We start from the raw sequence: 22,304 nt of genomic DNA on the forward strand, positions 1-22,304 counted from the left end.
AACGCCCTCCCCCATTCTCCGGAGGCTCTCTGGAAGCCAAAGATGCCCCTCCAGAGCCTTTGTGCGAGCCCAAAATTAGCTGGCTGGCATACACATGCACGTTGGAGCTGAGCTAGGGCAATGGCTCGCATGTCAGCAGATATGGCTCTGTGTGCCAACTCTGGCACCCACGCCATCACTGATATATAGGAAAGGGAGGACGGGTAGCTGGGTTGATTGCAACAGTTCTAAATGAAAGAAAAATTCCATATATCATTTTTCTAGATGGATAATGAAACCTAAGCTTCTTTCTAAATTTATTTATCTACTTATTGTTGATATAATGAATAAGACTCACTAAATATGTATGCCTTCTCCAACTTTTTGCTTCCATTATGGCCAATCAGATGCCTATGGAAAATAGGGAGAAAAGGCGTGAATTGGTTTGACTTCCCTTTTTGCCTGTCCAGAGTATTACTCAGGGTTGAAGCCAAATTGCAAAAATAGTTGAAATTTACTCCCCACTACTTAGCAGAGTAGCCTAGGAATACTTCAAAATGATTCAAAATGATAATATACCGTGTTTCCCCGATAGTAAGACCCCCCCGATTGTAAGACATATGGGGGGTTTCAGGGGGGTCGGCTAATATAAGCCATACCCCGAAAGTAAGACATATGTCTTACTTTCGGGGAAACACGGTACTAAAAGCGAGGGAGGCGTCGGAGCAGTTCGCAGCCCCAGTTCCAGCGCCTCGGCCTGCTCACCCGGCCTCTTGCCCGGCGGGGAGAGCAAAGGCGGCGGCGGGAGTAGCGGAGGCGAGGCGGAGAAGAAAGAAGCGGCGGATAGCTGGCGAGGCGCCGGTTAGAGGGCTGGACCCCGCCGCTTTGCCGCCGCTCCCGCCGCCGGCTTTGCTGGGGTCGAGCGCCACCTCCTTCCTCTCACCCCCAGTCCAGCGAGAACGAGAGCACCTTCACAGCCCCTCACTCAAGCACACAGCCAGGCTGGGCCAGGGCGCCCTCAGGCTTCTTGGCGCAGGATCCCAAGCTGGTGCGTAAAAGCCAGGAGGTCCGAGGGGAACATGAGGGTGGGTGACGGGGGAGAGAGAGAGAGAGAATCTTCGCTCTTCCCGGCTGGGGAAGCTACTGCCGCATTCCCCCAGAGCCTTCCCGACGCCATGTTGCTCGCTGCTGCTGCCGCCGCGGCCGTTGCTGCAAACAGACACCGCGCCACACCACACACGGCGCGCACAAGTGGCACGCACAACCGGCGAAAAAAGGGAAAGAGGCAGGCGCGGCAGCTCCGGGAATACAGGGAAAGTCGGAGTCCCTTCATTGGACTCGCCCCTGAGGTGCTGCTGCTGTCACTCGGCTTCGCTCGCTCGCCCGGGTCCGCCTTTCGTATCCGAGGCAGGGCTCCTCTCCTTGCCGCCACCGCTGCTGCTGCTGGTGCCGCCGCTGCCACCGCTGCTCCTGCTTGGGAACATGTTTCTACGCTCTACCACCGAGGAGACGACGCCAACACGAGACGCGGGAGGTGCAGGGTTTGGCCACGTCCAATAGCCCATTGGAAGGTGGGAGGGGGGATGGAGGGGGGGGTGATTGGAGGGAGAGAAGACGGCGTGGAGGTGGGGGGGTGGAGACCAAAAGGAAAGGTTCGGCAGGGGAGGGGGGGCGACCGCGTCCCTTCCTTTTCCTCGAAGCGTTTATGTGCTGAAATGTCCTCTCTCTGACTCGCCGAAGCCCGAAGATGAGCCGGCCCCGGTGCCCGGGACAATATAAGACATACCCCCAAAGTAAGACACAGTGGGGCTTTTGGGGGTAAAAAGAAAGTAAGACACTGCCTTACTATCGGGGAAACACGGTAGATGAGAACAGTAATTCTCCCTTGGAACTTCTATAAATAAATCTCAACTAGTAAATGCTCTGTCCTGCACATTGGCAAAAAATAAAATTGGGCGGAAAGTATCTCGTAGACCAGTGATTTTCAACCTTTTTTGAGCCGCGGCACATTTTTTACATTTACAAAATCCTCTTTTTTGCCTCTTCTTACAAACTTTTTTCGCCTTATGAACCCACCGCAGATCGCAGAATGGCGCTCCTCCGGGCGCCGCCACCCGGCTGTCACCTTGTAAAACAGCCAGGGGGCTTCTCGGCGTTCTTCCGAACCCAAACCCAAACCCGAACTTTTCGGGTTCAGGTTCGGGAGGCTGCCGAGAAGCGCCGCCGCCCGCCTGTCACCTTCTTAAACAGCAGGGGGCTTCTCGACGTTCTCCCGAACCCAAAAACGGAAGTTCGGGTTCGGGTTCCGGAGGCCGCCGAGAAGCGCCCGGCTGTTTCAGAAGGTTACAGCCGGGTGGCACCGCTCGGCGGAGCACCGTTTTTGTGATCGGCGGCTGCGTTTTCGGCCGATCTGGAGGCTGGAAAGGAGGTGGGGAATCCCAATAGGGAATTCCATGGGCGAAGCTTTGACGTCACAAAGACGTCCTTCCTGGAGGCCACGTTTTTAAAAGGTGACAGCTGGGTGGCGGCGCCCAGGGGAGTGCCATTTTGGGATTCCCCCCCCTTGCACGCATTAATCGCTTTTACATTGTTTCCAATGGGAAACATTGTTTCAGGTTACGAACTTTTTGCCTTACGAACCTCCTTCCGGAACCAATTAGGTTCGTAAGACGAGGTATTACTGTACTTTGTTCTCTACAAAGTTGAATGTGCACAACAGAATGTGAAATTGATTGTCAATCAGTGTTGCTTCCTAAGTGGAGAGTTTGATTTCACAGAAGTTTGATTTACTTGGAGTTATATTGTATTGTTTAAGTGTTCCCTTTATTTTTTTTGAGCAGTGTATATTTTAAAGCTAAAAAACAGTGCGTAATGCCAGTAGATCCAGTCCAGCCTTAGTTAGGTAAACCACACTTTTGTCCTAGCATGCTGACAATGTACAACACAGAATTGATGGCGCAAAGTGTTCTGCCTGACTGGGCTCAGGCTATTAGTAACAGTCCAAGGAAAAGAAATCAAACACACACATGCTTTTCTAATCAGCAAACTTGAATTAAACAAACAAAAAGGGTTAACAAAAACAGTCCTTAGTGTCAGGAATAAACGATAGTGCAAGTCGTAAATCAGCCCCAATACAAAACACAGGAAAAAACAAACAAAGACAACCTGCATGGAGCAGAAACGTTTCAGGAGTCCTTTGAATCTTGGAGATTTGAGAGCAAACAGCAAGTCCCCGAGGTTTCACCTCCCACGTGCCTGAAAAGGCTGAGTTGAAATCCAAAGGCACGGAACAGAAACTTCAGAGCAGGAACCACAAAGTAACACAGATAAACAGCCACAGTTTGCCTTGTGCCTCTGTTCCCTTTTATACCTTTAGCCCTCATTAAGGGAACCACACCCAGCCCTCGGTATAAGAACCACACCCAGCCCAGGTGCTACTCTGATCACTGATAATAGTCCGTTAATTGAGCCCTCCTTTGCATGGCTCTTTGGCTACGCATGTCTATGAATTGGTCTGCATCGGAATCCAAGGAAGATAGACTGTCTGAGTGACTGCATGCCAAATCCCCTGGGCTGTCTGCTGGGTCCTGCGTGCTGTCTGCCAACTCCTCTGAACCAGTGGCCTCGTCCTCATGGCTGTCTGCCACGTCTTCCTGGCTGTGAGCCAGGCTTTCGCACTCACTTTGTGCCGCATCTCTCCCATCTGTGGGAGCAACGGCTGGCCCAAGCCCAAACACAACACAACGTAGGGAATATGCTGTCTTCCCATCCAACTACAGATGACCCTTATAGCTCTTGCTATTTTTTAAAGTGACTAGAAATGTAAATAGATAACTTAGTATAAACTGTTATGATGAATATATTTCACGACCCTGGACTTCACAGTTTTCTGATACCATCTCCAGCACCTCTTCCTCCATCTCATTTAAACAAGACAAGGTTTGTGAAGCATGAATGTAAGAAACATAGAAACATAGAAACATAGAAGTCTGACGGCAGAAAAAGACCTCATGGTCCATCTAGTCTGCCCTTATACTATTTTCTGTATTTTATCTTAGGATGGATATATGTTTATCCCAGGCATGTTTAAATTCAGTTACTGTGGATTTATCTACCACGTCTGCTGGAAGTTTGTTCCAAGGATCTACTACTCTTTCAGTAAAATAATATTTTCTCATGTTGCTTTTGATCTTTCCCCCAACTAACTTCAGATTGTGTCCCCTTGTTCTTGTGTTCACTTTCCTATTAAAAACACTTCCCTCCTGAACCTTATTTAACCCTTTAATATATTTAAATGTTTCGATCATGTCCCCCCTTTTCCTTCTGTCCTCCAGACTATACAGATTGAGTTCATTAAGTCTTTCCTGATACGTTTTATGCTTAAGACCTTCCACCATTCTTGTAGCCCGTCTTTGGACCCGTTCAATTTTGTCAATATCTTTTTGTAGGTGAGGTCTCCAGAACTGAACACAGTATTCCAAATGTGGTCTCACCAGCATTTTGTATAGCAGGATCATAATCTCCCTCTTCCTGCTTGTTATACCTCTAGCTATGCAGCCAAGCATCCTACTTGCTTTCCCTACCGCCTGACTGCACTGTTCACCCATTTTGAGACTGTCAGAAATCATTACCCCTAAATCCTTTTCTTTTGAAGTATTTGCTAACACAGAACTGCCAATACAATACTCAGACTGAGGATTCCTTTTCCCCAAGTGCAAACAATACCCTTCATTACACCTTAGGTGAAACAATACACCTAAATCAAGAACTTTCCCCTTTGATTTCATTCCTAAACGGCGATGCCACTTTTTAAACGCAGTTAATTTACTCTGATCAACCTTGGGGTCAGCATGCTGGGCTTAAAGACTGGTGATTTATTTATTTTATTTGTCAAACATGTATAGATTAGGTGTAGTTTGTATAAACATAAGTAAAAAGGTCAAATCAGTGAACAGACTTTGCTTGGACAAAGTTATACTTCACCATTCTTTACACACCTAAAGAGACCACACAGATTGCTGAAGCTATAAAAATCAAAATGTATTTCCCAAACAGGCAACTTGCAATACATTTTGACAGCACCAAATGCTGCTATGTAATGATATACCTAACTCCACAAACAGCCCTTTAGTATTCAAAAACTGAGGAACGTAAATAGATAAGAGAAAAATTGAAGCTCAGCAAATCACAAGAAAAAAAAAGACAAGGCGCTGATATATTTTTTTAATACCTAATTTTAAAAAATAATCTAAAATGCATAGAGAAGCTGGGCTACCACTTACACAGTGGACTATCTACCGAAGATAAGCAATGTATTGGTGCATTTGATTTTTATTTTATCTCACCTTTCTGCCAGGAGCTCAAAGTGATATGCAGAGCACTCCTTTCTCCCATTTTTCCCCATAATAATCACCTTGTAAGGTATGAGCCCTTCATGGCACTGGACCAGAAAATCTCCGAGACCGCCTGCTGCCGCACGAATCCCAGCGACCGATTAGGTCCCACAGAGTGGGCCTTCTCCGGGTCCCGTCAACTAAACAATGTCGGTTGGCGGGCCCCAGGGGAAGAGCCTTCTCTGTGGCGGCCCCGGCCCTCTGGAACCAACTCCCCCTGGAGATTGGAACTGCCCCTACCCTCCTTGCCTTCCGTAAGCTTCTTAAGACCCACCTGTGTCCTCAGGCATGGGGGAACTGAGACATCTCCCCCGGGCATATACAATTTATGAATGGTATGTGTGTATGTATGTCAGTTTAGAAAATAGGGTTTTTTAAAATGTTTTTAGTAGAAATTTAGATTTGTTATAAATTGTTTTTTGCACTTTGTTGTGAGCCGCCCCGAGTCTGCGGAGAGGGGCGGCATACAAATCTAAATAAACATAAACATAAACCGCGCTAAGAGAGAGAAGGATTGGCCCCAAAGCACAATGGATTTTCATAAGGCAGAGTGGATTCAGAGCTGCATTTTCAAGGCCTTAGCAGGCTACTGTGCTACTGGAGCTCTCAATTTACATTTCTATTGATTGCAACAAAGAACAATTAAGCAACTGCTGAACTTTTTCCAACTTCTGAAGCGTAGCCTAGCTGTTCTGTCTGGGTCACTCCGGAAGCCAATACCAACCCAAAAAGAGAAGCCAGACACACCGATAAAAGGCAAAGGCAGTTTATAAAATTCAAGAAAAACACAGGTAACAGAAAATGTCCTTACAAACAGGAAAACGCTGTATCTTCAAATATATCCACAAAGACAAAAGTCCATGCAGCAATACAGGATTCTTGCTGCCAAGACGAGGCTGTAGATAGCAGACCTACACCTCCCACGGGTCTTCCAAACTGCTGGGCCACAAGCCAGGAACAGAGAGGTCGAGAACAAAGCAGGACACCTTAACTCCAACTGATAACACTCCACATGGCTTCAAGGGCTTGCCTGCCTTTTAAACCCTGCTAAGGAGGACCACACCCAAGCCCAGCTGTTCCTAATTCAGTGCTGATAATACTTCTTTAATTGCTCCTTTCTTTGATCTGACCGTCTCTGTCGCATGTCAATGACGGCTTGTGCTTCATCACCTAATGACTCCAAGCTACTGGCTGGGGAGAGCCCCCCCCCCCCGGGGCTCTCATGCTGTTCTCCTTTGTCCCATTCCTGACTTTCCTCTCCCCCGTCCGCCTGTTCAGCCCCCTCCTCTTCGCTGTCATCCTCCTCCGGGCATGGAGCCAGCAGAGACACAGCTGGTCCCTGAGCAGCCTCAGGCTGAACCACAACACCTAGCCCAGTGATTTTCAACCTTTTTTGAGCCGCGGCACATTTTTTACATTTACAAAATCCTGGGGCCCACCCCCAACCAAAATGACACAAAATGACACTCTAACACAGTACATATTATACACCATCAGGATAGACATAACCAGCTGAGGCTGAGGCTTCATCTACTGGTGGCAACCTTTACCTCTAGTCCTGACCAGGATTACAAATCGGGACCATGGGGAGGAGTAGCAGCTTCAAATACTCGCCGTGGCCACACAATGACAAGTGCGTGGCAGCCCCAGCGTTGACCTTCCTGGGTGCAGATGAGAGGCGGCCTGCTATTGGTTAATTGCTAGTGGTCGGGATGAATCCTAGAAGGTGATTGGGTCAGTGAGTGTTCCCTGTGCCTCCACTCTTCCTGCCGCTGATAGCTGGAGGGATTGTGAGGGGAATGTTTTTGTTTGGATGGAGGCAGCTGGCGGCTGGCCGGATAAATGGCCTCTGTGGGCCATATCCGGCAGGCAGGCCATAGTTTGGGGACCCATGTTTAATTTCCCATGGCACACCTGACCATGTCTTACGGCACATTAGTGTTCCACAGCACACTGGTTGAAAAACAGTGGCCTAGCCTATATTTCTCCAGAATAAATGAATACAACAGACAGTGCAAACTTGTACCTTATAGGTTTCCTCAGGGATCATTCATTCATTCATTCATTCATTCAAGTTTTAAGTTCAAGTTTTATTGGATTTATATGCCGCCCCTCTCCGAAAACTCGGGGCGGCTAACAACAATCATGAAAATATACAATAAAATCCAATACTAAAAGCAAATTAAAACCCCTTAATATATAAAAACCAAACATACATACAAACATACCATGTATACAGTTGTAACGGCCTAGGGGGAGAAAAAAGTCTTAATTCCCCCATGCCTGGCGGCAGAGGTGGGTTTTAAGTAGCTTACGAAAGGCAAGGAGGGTGGGGGCAATTCTAATCTCTGGGGGGAGTTGGTTCTAGAGGGCCGGGGCCGCCACAGAGAAGGCTCTTCTCCTGGGTCCCGCCAAGTGGCATTCATTCATTCATTTATTTTTATTTTCTCAAATACGTATTGGTGGTATACAACGATATAATATTTCTATACATGATACTAGTAACAGAGTCTGGTAGCGAGTTCCATGCATCAGTTTTAATTCAAATGGCATAGGATAAAAGTTTAAAAAGTGAATTTGGGTTTGTCGAATTCGAGGGGCTTTATCTATTTCCCCCACGGTTCAACTATCTATGGCAGAATGAAAGGTATATCACACATTGTGATGGAAGCAGCAGACTTTTGCAGAACTTGCAACTGGATGGAAAGGAATGGCCAACACAGCAGTTCTATTCATATCTCTATTTGAAAGCAGGTCCCTTTTAATCTAGTAATGCTGACATCCAGATAACTCTACTGTGTAGCAGCCTTCTCAGCCTGATGCTCTCAAAGTGCTTGAGAAAAATTCTGAAAGGCCCAGCTTCCGGGTTCCAGCTATAGCCGGTCTTTTCTCTTTAGAGTTATATCTCTTAGGCAAAGTTTCTTCCTTTTTAAAAAAATATAGGCCAAAATATACACCTTGCGGAGTGGGAAAGAACATGGTTGACAACTACTAAAATCACATTATCCGCAACGTACAAAGAAAATTACTATAAAATATATTTATAGGTGGTATCTCTCACCTTCCGGAATTGTGAAAATATACCCAAATGCAAACGCAAATTGTTGGAAATGCAAAAAAGAAACAGGCACATTTTACCATATGTGGTGGACTTGCCACAAAGTAAAAACATTTTGGAGAACTATACACAAGTGGCTGTTAGAAATTACCCAAGTAGAAATAGAATTTATTCCAAAAGCCTTTTTACTATGAATTTGGGACAAGAAGTAATCTAAACAAACTCTTCATATAATTATTTATTTCTTTTCTTTTCTTTTATTTTATTTTATTTTATTTTATTTTATTTATTTTATTTTTTTATTGGATTTGTATGCCGCCCCTCTCCGTGGACTCGGGGTGGCTAACAACAGTGACAAAAAAACAGAATGTAAAAATCCAATACTACAACAGCTAAAAACCCTTGTTATAAAACCAATCATGCATACAAACATACCATGCATAAATTGTAGAAGCCTAGGGTGAAACATTATCTTAATTCCCCCATGCCTGATGGCATAGGTGGGTTTTGAGGAGCTTACGAAAGGCAAGGAGGGTGGGGGGCAACTCTGATATCTGGGGGGAGCTGGTTCCAGAGAGTCGGGGCCGCCACAGAGAAGGCTCTTTCCCTGGGGCCCGTCAACCAACATTGTTTAGTTGATGGGACCCGGAGAAAGCCCACTCTGTGGGATCTAATCGGTTGCTGGTATTCATGCGGCAGAAGGCGGTCTCGGAGATATTCTGGTCCAATTCCATGAAGGGCTTTAAAGGTCATAACCAACACTTTGAATTGTGACCAGAAACTGATCAGCAACCAATGCAGACTGCGGAGTGTTGGTGTGATATGGGCATATTTAGGGAAGCCCATGATTGCTCTCGCAGCTGCATTCTGCACGATCTGAAGTTTCCAAACACTTTTCAAAGGTAGCCCTATGTGGAGAACGTTACAGTAGTCGAGCCTCGAGGTGATGAGGGCATGAGTGACTGTGAGCAGTGAGTCCCGGTCCAAATAGGGCCGCAACTGGTGCACCAGGCAAACCTGGGCAAACACCCCCGTCGCCACAGCTGAAAGATGGTTCTCTAATGTGAGCTGTGGATCGAGGAGGACGCCCAAGTTGCGGACCCTCTCTGAGGGGGTCAATAACTCCCCCCCCCCAGGGTAATGGATGGACAGATGGAATTGTCCTGATAAGCCACTCCGTCTTATCAGGATTGAGTCTGAATCTGTTGACACCCATCCAGACCCCAACAGCCTCCAGGCACCGGCACATCACTTCCACTGCTTCACTAACTGGACAAGGGGTGGAAATGTAAAGCTGGGTGTCATCTGCATATTGATGATACCTCACCCCATGCCCTTGGATGATCTCACCCAGCGGTTTCATGTTATTATTATTATTATTATTTTTATTATTATTTATCAAATTTGTATGCGGCCCCTCTCCATAGACTCGGGGCGGATCACAGCAATAGTAAAAAACAATATAAAATACAAATCTAATATTTAAAAATCTAAACCCCCCATAATTTAAAAAGACATACACACAACATACCACACATAAACTATACAGGCCTGGGGAAGATGTCTCAGTTCCCCCATACCTGATGGCACAGGTGGGTATTAAGAAGTTTATGAAAGGCAAGGAGGGTGGGGGCAATCCTAATCTCCGGGGGGAGCTGGTTCCAGAGGGTCGGGGCCACCACAGAGAAGGCTCTTCCCCTGGGTCCCGCCAAACGACATTGTTTAGTCGACGGGACCCGGAGAAGGCCAACTCTGTGGGACCTAACTGGTCGCTGGGATTCGTGCGGCAGAAAGCGGTCCCGGAGATATAACATATGGCCAAAGTTGGAAAAGACAAGACACTCCATCAAAAAAAACAAATGACTGGGGGGGGGAATTAGCTGTGCGGAGATGGATGAGATGTCAAGAGATATTAAAGGAATATAAACAGATGAAGTAGACCAGTGTTTCCCAACCTTGGCAACTTGGAGATATTTGGACTTCAACGCACAGAATTCCCCAGCCAGCGAATGCTGGCTGGGGACTTCTGGGAGTTGAAGTCCAGATATCTTCAAGTTGCCAAGGTTGGGAAACACTGAAGTAGACAAACCGTGGGATAAATGGCACTGCTGGATCCAGGAAAGAATAACACAAAGAGAAGGCAAGTGACATAAAACTACCCAGACAACTTCAGACAAAATATATAAATCATAACCAGAATATCTCCGAGACTGCCTTCTGCCGCATGAATCCCAGCGACTGATTAGGTCCCACAGAGTGGGCCTTCTCCGTGTCCTGTCAACTAAACAATGTCGGTTGGCGGGCCCCAGGGGAAGAGCCTTCTCTGTGGCGGCCCCGACTCTCTGAAACCAGCTTCCCCCAGAGATTAGAACTGCCCCTACCCTCCTCGCCTTTCGCAAACTCCTTAAAACCCACCTTTGTCGTCAGGCATGGGGGAACTGAGATATCTCCCCCGGGCCTATACAATTTATGTATGGTATGCTTGTGTGTATGTCTGTTTAATAATGGGGTTTTTAAATATTTTATATTGTAAATTATTAGATTTGTTATAAACTGTTTTTATTGTGTTGTGAGCCGCCCCTAGTCTACGGAAAGGGGCGGCATAGAAATCTAATAAATAGATAGATAGATAGATAGATAGATAGATAGATAGATAGATAGATAGATAGATAGAAACATAGAAACATAGAAGTCTGACGGCAGAAAAAGACCTCATGGTCCATCTAGTCTGCCCTTATACTATTTTCTGTATTTTATCTTAGGATGGATATATGTTTATCCCAAGCATGTTTAAATTCAGTTACTGTGGATTTATCTACCACGTCTGCTGGAAGTTTGTTCCAAGGATCTACTACTCTTTCAGTAAAATAATATTTTCTCATGTTGCTTTTGATCTTTCCCCCAACTAACTTCAGATTGTGTCCCCTTGTTCTTGTGTTCACTTTCCTATTAAAAACACTTCCCTCCTGAACCTTATTTAACCCTTTAACATATTTAAATCTTTCCTGATACGTTTTATGCTTAAGACCTTCCACCATTCTTCTAGCCCGTCTTTGGACCCGTTCAATTTTGTCAATATCTTTTTGTAGGTGAGGTCTCCAGAACTGAACACAGTATTCCAAATGTGGTCTCACCAGCATTCTATATAGTGGGATCATAATCTCCCTCTTCCTGCTTGTTATAACTCTAGCTATGCAGCCAAGCATCCTACTTGCTTTCCCTACCGCCTGACTGCACTGTTCACCCATTTTGAGACTGTCAGAAATCATAGATAGATAGATAGATAGATAGATAGATAGATAGATAGATAGATAGATAACGTTTAATAAGATAAAGGGACATTATTTCCACTCTTTTCTTCTTATTTCTTCTCTTTTCAACGACATAATTAATCACAAATGGAATTGTTATATAAGGAAATAGAAACGGGCTATGATCTGCAATGTATAATGATAATTCTTCTTTTTATTGTATTTGAAAACATAAATAAACTTTAAAAAAATTATTTTAGCAATCACTTTGGGATTGTTTCTGCTGAAGAACAAAGCAATATGTTTCAAGGGAATACAGGACAAGGGCAGACAGCAAATGTTCCACAGATATTTTTAGATAGAAGGAAATGGGCATATGAAAAGTGAGCATTTCGGTGAATCTTAGAGGAAAGAAAGCCTGTCTAATGTCTTGGCAGGGAGCTTGAATAGGGACTCTCGTTCAACAAAATTTAATCTACTGATCAAAAGTAGATCTTCTGCATCCACAGAATGTTTGAATGGGGAGGGGGAATGGCACATTCAGGGAAAGGCACAAGGTAGGGAACCGCCTTCTGCCGCACGAATCCCAGCGACCGGTTAAGTCCCACAGAGTTGGCCTTCTCCGGGTCCCATCGACTAAACAATGTCGTTTGGTGGGACCCAGGAGAAGAGCCTTCTCTGTGGCGGCCCCGACCCTCTGGAACCAGCTCCCCCCAGATATCAGAGTTGCCCCCACCCTCCTTGCCTTTCGCAAGCTCCTTAAAACCCACCTCTGTCGTCAGGCATGGGGGAATTGAAATTTCACTTCCCCCTAGGCTTATAGAATTTATACATGGTATGCTTGTATGTATGAGTGGTTCCTTAAATTGGGGTTTTTAGATTATTTTTAATATTAGATTTGTTTTCATTGTCTTTTCATTGTTGTTAGCTGCCCCGAGTCTTCAGAGAGGGGCGGCATACAAATCTAATAAATAAAAAAATAAATAAAACCATCTTTCAGCTGTGGCGAGGGGGGCGTTTGCCCAGGTTCGCCTGGTGCACAGTTGCAGCCCTATCTGGACCGGGACTCACTGCTCACAGTCGCTCATGCCCTCATCACCTCGAGATTCGACTACTGTAACGCTCTCTACATGGGGCTACCTTTGAAAAGTGTTCGGAAACTTCAGATCGTGCAGAATGCAGCTGCGGGAGCTATCATGGGCTTCCCTAAATATGCCCATGTTACACCAACACTCAGCAGTCTGCATTGGTTGCCGATCAGTTTCCGGTCACAATTCATAGTGTTGGTTATGACTATAAAGCCCTTCATGGCATCAGACCAGATTATCTCCGGGACCACCTTCTGCCGCACGAATCCCAGCGACCGATTAGGTCCCACAGAGTTGGCTTTCTCCGGGTCCCGTCGACGAAACAATGTCGTTTGGTGGGTCCCAGGGGAAGAGCCTTCTCTGTGGCGGCCCTGACCCTCTGGAACCAACTCCCCCCGGAGATTAGAACTGCCCCCACCCTCCTTGCCTTTCGTAAACTCCTTAAAACCCACCTCTGCCATCAGGCATGGGGGAATTGAGACACCTCCCCTGGATCTATACAATGCATGTATGGTATGCTTGTGTGTATGTCTGCTTTGATAACGGAGTTTTTTGTAATGTTTTTAAATAATTAGATTTATCTTGAATTATCCTATTGTTGTGAGCCGCCCCGAGTCTACGGAGAGGGGCAGCATACAAATCTAATAAATAGATAGATAGATAGATAGATAGATAGATAGATAGATAGATAGATAGATAGATAGATAGATAGATAGATAGATAAATAAATAAATAAAATAGCCAAAATTCCTATTGCAAATATTTTCTAGTACAGTGGTACCTCTACTTAAGAACGCCTCTACTTAAGAACTTTTCTAGATAAGAACCGGGTGTTCAAGACTTTTTTTTGCCTCTTCTTAAGAACCATTTTCTACTTAAGAACCTGAGCCCGGAAAAATTTCCTAGGAAATTTGAGAGCGGCACGAAGGCTCGGCCAGTTTCCTGCCATTCCCCCTATGGTTCTCTCTCTGGTGCAGTGTATGGGAGGCAGCCTCGCGCCGGGTGTAAGGGAGGCACGTGCTCCTCCTCGCCGCCTCAGAGTCCCTCTTTTTTTTTTTAAGCCTTAAAGTTTTACATTGTTTTTATTCCCCTCACCTCACCTTCTTCCTTCGGCAAAGACTGTCCTCCTCCTCTTCTTCCTCCTCTTCCTCCCACCCAAATTCTGAGCTTTTCTTTCTTTCCTAATGGGTTTGCACGCATTATTTGCTTTTACATCGATTCCTATGGGAAAAATTGCTTCTACTTACAAACTTTCCTACTTAAGAACCTGGTCACAGAAGGAATTTCAGTTCTTAAGTAGAGGTACGGTTTTCTCATCATTTTCTAGTCTGCACCTCTTGAGATATAGAATAGAATAGAATTTTATTGGCCAAGTGTGATTGGGCACACAAGGGATTTGTCTTGGTGCATATGCTCTCAGTGTACATAAAAGAAAAAGATACATTTGTCAAGAATCATGTGGTACAACACTTAATGATTGTCATAGGGGTCAAATAAGCAATGAAGGAACAATCAATATTAATAAAATTCTTAGGATACAAGCAACAAGTTACAGTCATACAGTCCTAAGTGGGAGGAAAAGGATGATAGGAATGATGGTGGAAAGTCTTAAGCATAAAACATATCAGGAAAGACTTCATGAACTCAATCTGTATAGTCTGGAGGACAGAAGGAAAAGGGGGGACATGATCGAAACATTTAAATATGTTAAAGGGTTAAATAAGTCCAGGAGGGAAGTGTTTTTGATAGGAAAGTGAACACAAGAACAAGGGGACACAATCTGAAGTTAGTTAAACATGCCCGGGATAAACATATATTTATCCTAAGATAAAATACAGAAAATAGTATAAGGGCAGACTAGATGGATCATGAGGTCTTTTTCTGCCGTCAGTCTTCTATGCTTCTATGAGAAAAACTAGTAGAAATAAAAGTGCAGATATTCACATCACTATATTATTATTTTAATGTGCTCTCCGTTACTTAAGATTCTTCCAGCCGATGCCAAAGAGCAATCATCCTGCATTAAAGATGCCTTACAGAACTGAATAAATTATTTCAGCCACTTTATCACTGTTTGCCTGTTTAAACGGATGCTACAGTCCTGACAAAATGCAATAACCTTCTTGACCAAAATCTTGTCAAAATTTTAATAATGTAATCCTTTCAACTAAGACTGCTTTGACGGGATTTTTAACATTTGCTATCCAAAGTACAATTTATCCTTTTGTCTCTCACACACAGAATTATTAATTAAACATGTATATTACTAAAAATAGTAATGAAGAGGGAAAGAGTAATGGTTCCAATTCTAACCTTCCCAAAGCTCCATTCACACAACTGGCTTCACTCGAACAACATATGCACTGATAACAGTCAGGGATTCTCTCCTTTAATGGCAAATTATAGGTAGAAAGAGGCAGATTTGGACTTGAAATTGGATATGTTAGTTTGAAACTCTGCTGATTCTCTGCTAATTATCTGCTGATAATAAGTATTTCAATTCATGCATCATTATCAAATAATGGTTTTAATAAACATAGAAACATAGATTGATGGCAGAAAAAGACCTCATGGTCCATCTAGTCTGCCCTTATACTATTTCCTGTATTTTATCTTAGGAGGGATCTATGTTTATCCCAGGCATGTTTATATTCAGTTACTGTGGATTTACCAACCACGTCTGCTGGAAGTCCAAGCATCTACAGTGGTACCTCGAGATACGAGTTTAATTCGTTCCGGACCTGGGCTCTTAAGTCGAGCAGCTCTTATCTCGAACGACTTTTCCCCATAGGAATTAATGTAAATAATTTTAATTGGTTCCAGCCCTCAAAAAACTCACAAAGTTAGTCTAAATTATGCAGAAAGACATGTTTTTAATGAAGAAACGTACATGTACATATAAATGAATAATGAAGTTTCTTTCACTTAACTTGTAAACTTTCTTAAACTTTTAAATTTACATATGTTCAACTTCTCTGCCACCCAATCCTGTAGGACAGAGGTCCCCAACCCTTTTTGCACCAGGGACCGGCTTTAAGCGATCAAGAGAGGAATGGGTGAATGAATGGACGGAGGGTGGGAAGGAAGGAAGGAAAGAGGGAAGGGACAGGAACAGAGGAAGGAAGCAAGGAAACTTATGAAAGGGGAGAGTAAGAGAGGAATGAGTGAAGGGAGGGAGGGAGGGAAGAAGGTGGGAAGGAGAAAGAAAAGAAGAAATAGAGGAAGGGAAGGTAAAAGAGAGAAAGAAAAAGAGCAAGAAAGAAAGAAAGAAAGAAAGAAAGAAAGAAAGAAAGAAAGAAAGAAAGAAAGGGGGAAGGGACAGGAACAGAGGAAGGAAGCAAGGAAACTTATGAAAGGGGAGAGTAAGAGAGGAATGAGTGAAGGGAGGGAGGGAGGGAAGAAGGTGGGAAGGAGAAAGAAAAGAAGAAATAGAGGAAGGGAAGGTAAAAGAGAGAAAGAAAAAGAGCAAGAAAGAAAGCTGCAAGCACCCCCCCGAGCCCCCCAGGCCGGCTGCAACCTTTTAAAACACGCGCGCCGCTTCGCAGCTGTCTCCTGAAGCCGAACGCGGAAGTTAGCGTTTGGCTTCAGGAGACAGCTCCTTGGCGCTTGTATCTCGAATTTGGGCTTGTAAGTAGAACAAAAATATCTCTCCCCTCCCAGCTCTTATCTCGAGTTGCTCTTAAGTAGAGCAGCTCTTATGTCGGGGTTCCACTGTACTACTCTTTCAGTAAAATAATATTTTCTCACGTTGCTTCTGATCTATCCCCCAACTAACCTCAGATGGTGCCCCCTTGTTGTTGTGTTCACTTTCCTATTAAAAACACTTCCCTCCTGAACCTTATTTAACCCTTTGACATATTTAAATGTTTCAATCATGTCCCCCCTTTCGCTTCTGTCCTCCAGACTATACAGAGTTCATTCAGTCTTTCTTGATAAGTTTTATGCTTGAGACCTTCCACCATTTTTGTAGCCCGTCTTTGGACCCGTTCAATTTTATCAATATCTTTTTGTAGGTGAGGTCTCCAGAACTGAACACAGTACTCCAAATGTGGTCTCACCAGCGCTCCATAAAGACCAACAATGAGCCATTATTTGGGGATCACACATTATAGGAAAATATAAAAGTCACACATCTAAACCAGTGTCCTGTAAAGCAGTATTTCAGGTTTCTGTTTGACTTTCCACATTAGTGGTGTGCACATTCATTGATATTTGCCTAAAGACACATCTCACACAAATGCAATCCTTTAGCCATGTCAGAATAAAAAGATCAGGTTTCAGGAAATGGAAAGAAAGGGGAGAGTCGCTGGCTGGGCTCACAAAATGAACTGTTAACGTGTTTTTCTTCTTTGATTTTGGCTTGATATAAACCATACTGAGCCTGGCTTATTCAACAGACTTGTTTAAACCGGCCATGGTTAAGCATAGTATATATCCTAACAACTACCTGTCAAACACACAATACTGTAGATAAGAACTGTCAAAAACTGTCACTCCCTTTTCACAAAAACACAATGTCTTGTGTGTATTGAATTAATTTGCATGATTTTTCCCATTTAGAGAGCAAATAAGGTATTGCGACTTTGCAACCTCTTTTAAACACATTAAACACATTCTTAATTTAGCCTGCTGCCCAACAATACAGTCCATTATTATCTCATCTCCTCATCCCGAGTCATTGTACAATCAGGAGTAACTGATCTCTCACTTATTGTGCTTCAATGACGCTGTTACTTAGTTTGGTAATGAAACATCTGTAGGAAAACTACCAAACTCAGAAAGCACCACGGATCCTACAGTTCAACCTTAAGCCAAAAATATTCTCTTCTATGGGTAAAATAACAGCTCTTTAGCCCACTTGCACCGCTAATTTTTATTTTGGCAATAGAAACATTACTAAAAAATATAAGGAATGATACACAAATAAATGGAATTAAAATAAAAAAAGAACACTTCAAATTGCAAGCATTTGTGGACTATATAGTATTTATAATTCAGGATCCACTTAACTCAGCACATATTTTAATGGAAGAAGTTTATAAATTTGGAGAAACAGTTCTTTAGCCATCACTTGCCTTTGACTTTAATTTTTTTTTTCTCACTCTGATTAGGAGCGCTTGGTTTCCTACTGTTTTATACCCACTTCCTTAAATTATTATTTCACCGCTCAGAAAAACTTGGACGTCATTCTCGCTAACAGCTACTGAATAATTAAAATAACAAATCATTCTGATGTGAACACCAAAGTTTCAACATCTTTGTTTGACCAATGCGCAAACATAAATCACTCTGTTTTTCTTTTAAGATAACTGAACATATTCTTTAAAGCAGTGTTTCCTAACCTTGGCAGCTTGGGAGATATCTGGATTTCAACTCCCAGAATTCCCCAGCCAGCTCTAGACCTTATACATGTACGCTGCTCAAAAAAATAAAGGGAACACTTAAATAACTACAAGTTATATTTAACTACAATATAACTACAAGTAAATTTAACTACAATATAACTACAAGTAAATCAAACTTCTGTGAAATCAAACTGTCCACGTAGGAAGTTATTTGAGTGTTCCCTCCCCTTTTTTTGAGCAGTACAGTGATCCCTCTATTATCGCGAGGGTTCCGTTCCAAGACCCCTCGCAATAATCGATTTTTTGCGATGTAGGGTTGCAGAAGTAAAAACACCATCTGCGCATGCGCGCCCTTTTTTTCTATGGCCGCGCATGCGTAGATGGTGGAGTTTGCGTTCCCCGCCGCCCACACAAAGGGGAAACCCCGATTCGGCTCCTCGCTGCTGCTGCGCTACCGAGCAGATCAGCTGCTGGGCGGCCAAAGGAACCTTCCCTGGGTCTTCCCGGCCGCCCACACAAAGGGGAAACCCCGGCTCCTCGCTGATGCCCGCCGCTCGCCCACCCGCCAGCAAGAGGGGGAAGACCCAGGGAAGGTTCCTTCGGCCGCCCAGCAGCTGATCTGCTCGGCGCAGCAGCAGCGAGCAGACGAAGATCGGGGTTTCCCAGCTGCCCACGCAAAGGGGAAACCCCGGCTCCTCGCTGATGCCCCTGCTCGCCCCGCCCGCTGCCCGCCGCCCGCCAGCAAGAGGGGGAGAGATAGAGAAAGAGAGAGAAGGAAAGAAAGAGATGAGAGAGGAAGAAGCAAGAGAGAGAAAGAGAGAGAGAAAGAAAGATGAGAAAGGAAGAGAGTGACGTCATCGGGTGGAAAAATCGAGATCACGAAAATCGAGGGATCACTGTATACTTTTTCTCCTTTGAAATGTTTGAAGAGTGGGGCTCACTAAATCGGATGCCTTAAGTTTGTGTTTCCCAGGATTCATTTAGCCATAGTTTAGTTAAATTACATTCTTTTCTGTTGCAGTTTCATATCTTATAACATGAAACTCGGAAAATGCCTTAAGTTTGTGTTTCCCAGGATTTATTTAGCTATAGTTTAGTTAAATTGCATTCCATTCTGTTGGAGTTTCATATCTTATAACATGAAACTCGGAAAAAGGGGACACAATCTGAAGTTAGTTGGGGGAAAGATCAAAAGCAACGTGAGAAAATATTATTTCACTGAAAGAGTAGTAGATCCTTGGAACAAACTTCCAGCAGACGTGGTTGGTAAATCCACAGTAACTGAATTTAAACATGCCTGGGATAAACATACTGTATATCCATCCTAAGATAAAACACAGGAAATAGTATAAGGGCAGACTAGATGGACCATGAGGTCTTTTTCTGCCGTCAGTCTTCTATGTTTCTATGTTATAAGGGAATTCTGGGTATTGAAATCCAGACACCTACATGTTGCCAAGGTTGGGAAACACTGCTCTAGACCTTATAGATATTATTTCTCTCCTTTAAAATCTAGAAGAGTGGAGTTCACTAAATCTAATGCTGTAAGTTGGTGTTCCCAGGATTTGTTTAGCCATAGTTTAGTCTCTTAAGTCCAACTTTCCAGAATTAAAGGGACACGCCAACTTAATATGGGCAGGGTTTGCAACAATGCATGACGTTCTGTTGCAATTTCATACCTTATAACATGAAACTCGCAAAAAGTTTCATGTTATAAAGTATAAGGGAATTCTGGGAATTGAAATCCAGACAGCTTCAGGTTGCCAAGGTTGGGAAACACTGCTTTGGACCTCATAGATATTCTTTCTCTCCTTTGAAATCTAGAAGACTCATTAAATCTGATGCCTTAAGTCTGTGTTTCCCAGGATTTGTTTAGCCATAGTTTAGTCTCATAAGTCCAACTTTCCAGGGACACGCCAACTTAATATGAGCAGGGTTTGCACAATGCATGAGGGTAAATTATGTTGCAGTTTCATACCTTATAGCATGAAACTCCCAATTTTATTTTTATTTATTTATTTATTTATTCTTTGTCCAATATACAATACATATGGAATGAAATAGACATTAAGTAGTATATATAGGGATAGTAAGTAAAAAAGAAGAGGAGTGGATGAGAGTGAGAGAATATATAGGATATATGAGAAAAGGAAAGGTAATTGGACAAGGGACGTTAGGCACATCAGTGCACTTATGTACGCCCCTTACTGGCCTCTTAGGAACCTGGAGAGGTCAATCGTGGAGAGTCTAAGAGAGAAACAAAGACTGCCCAGTCAGACTCCCAACAACCCAGTCAGACCCATGAACAACGGAGTCTGCAAGGAGTTGGATGGCTTATAAATTAACTTAAATTAAATTGGAGGCTAAAACATATGAAGAACGGTTGCAGGAACTGGGCACGGCTAGTTTAATGAAAAGAAGGACCAGGGGAGACACGATAGCAACGTTGCAATATCTCAGGGGTTGCCACAAAGAAGAAAGAGTCAACCTATTCTCCAAAGCACCTGAGGGTAGAACAAGCAGCAATGGGTGGAAACTAAACAAAGAGAGAAGCAACTTAGAACTAAGGAGAAATTTCCTGACAGTCAGAACGGGTTGATCAGTGGAACAGCTTGCCTCTAGAAGTTGTGAATGCCCCAACACTGGAAGTTTTTAAAGCAGATGTTGGATAACCATCTGTCTGAAGTAGTGTAGGGTTTCCTGCCTAAGCAGGGGGTTGGACTAGAAGACCTCCAAGGTCCCTTCCAACTCTGTTATTATTATTTATTATTACATTACATTAAATTAAGATAAATTAAATTAAATTAAATCATACCCATTTTTTTTTACTTAGGTAGGACTTGGCCCCTTCCAACTCTGTTATTATTATTTATTATTAAATTAAATTAAATTAAATTAAACCCATTTTTTTTACTTAGGGAGGACTCATCCTTCCACCTCTACTCCTGCAACTAAGCAAAAGTTCACCTAACTTTTTCCCATTGGGGGTAGTTGGACGCCCGGTCCAAGTTCCCTCCAAGGCAGAGGTGGTCCTTTGAGCTCCCGCCGGACTTTCCATTCAGCATCTCCTCCCTTCTGCCGTGGAGACACCCCACCCCACCCCGAGGTCTCCCTTACCTGACCCAGTTGTCGTGGAACTTGGTCTGCTGGGGTTCGTTCAAGTAAATGGTGCGAGCCGCCGCTGCCTCTCCCAGGTCTGCAGAGGACGCGGCGCCGGACATCTCATCGTCCGCCTTCTTGTAGCCCGAATTGGAGCAAATGGGACCTGGCCGGAGCAGCCAAGCAAAGACAGAAAAGGAGGAAAAGAGGCAGTTGGTTAGTTACACCGGGGAGTAGAAAGCCGGCAAAGAAGGCACAGCCAGGAGGAGCAAAGAGGGCCCGGAAAACCTTGCAAAATAAGGCGCAAAAGCCCCCGCCAAGCATCGATCCAAACCGCTTCCAGTGGATCCCGCTTGGGTACCACCCGGCTTCGGGATCAACTAGCCCCGAGGGAAGGTGGATCCCAGCATCCACCCCCCCAAAGCCTTCCGCCTTTAGCAAAAGCGCAACGCCATCCCAAACACGGCCGCGAGGATGGCGCGACGGCCGCTCGCTTTTTTTTGTTCACTCGGAGGAGGAGGAGAAACGCACCGAGCCGGCTGCGCCGAAGGCAACCCAACAACAACAACAACAATCAAAGTCGTGGCAATGGGAAAGGCGGGGCTTCCTCCCGTCCTGCCGCCGCCGGCTGGAGAGAAAGAGAGAGAGAGAGAGACCGCCCTCTGCCATCGATCGCCGGCGGCGGCGCGGCGACAGCGGGCTCCCGATTAGGCGAAAAGAGGCGGGCGCGGGTTTGTTTTTTAATGGAGGGATGGAGGGAAGAGTGGAGGGGATGGGGCGCGGTTGGGGTCAGGTTTGGGTGGCGGTTAGAGGGGAGGGAAGGGAGGGAGGGAGGCAGGGAGGGAGGGAGGGAAGGAAGGATGGAAGGAAGGAAGGAAGGAAGGAAGGAAGGAAGGAAGGAAGGAAGGAAGGAAGGAAGGAAGGAAGGAAGGAAGGAAGGAAGGAAGGAAGGAGCCAGGGAAGACTCAAAGGAAGGGAGGGAGGGTATGGAGGGAGGGAGGATGGAAGGAAGAATGTCTGGAAGGAAGGAAGGATGAAAGGAAGGAAGAATGGAAGGAAGGAAGGAAGGAGGGAGCCAGGGAAGACTCAAA

General features: G+C 44.5%; 1 protein-coding gene across 5 annotated transcripts in view; it reads right to left on the minus strand.

The window, feature by feature from the left end:
• ATP8A2 (ATPase phospholipid transporting 8A2) overlaps window positions 1-22,304 on the minus strand; it is a 460,631-nt gene that overhangs the window by 393,520 nt on the left and 44,807 nt on the right. For 2 of the 5 annotated variants that reach the window (XM_070749818.1, XM_070749817.1), the window contains exon 2: window positions 21,232-21,379. In XM_070749818.1, coding sequence (XP_070605919.1) covers window positions 21,232-21,379 — 148 coding nt within the window. Of the gene's footprint in view, window positions 1-21,231; window positions 21,380-21,744; window positions 21,799-22,304 lie in introns of those variants that run through there. The other 3 variants (XM_070749819.1, XM_070749820.1, XM_070749821.1) reach the window with 3 other exon arrangements.

Source organism: Erythrolamprus reginae, chromosome 4 (assembly GCF_031021105.1).
Source record: "Erythrolamprus reginae isolate rEryReg1 chromosome 4, rEryReg1.hap1, whole genome shotgun sequence".
NCBI classification, from domain to species: domain Eukaryota; kingdom Metazoa; phylum Chordata; class Lepidosauria; order Squamata; family Dipsadidae; genus Erythrolamprus; species Erythrolamprus reginae.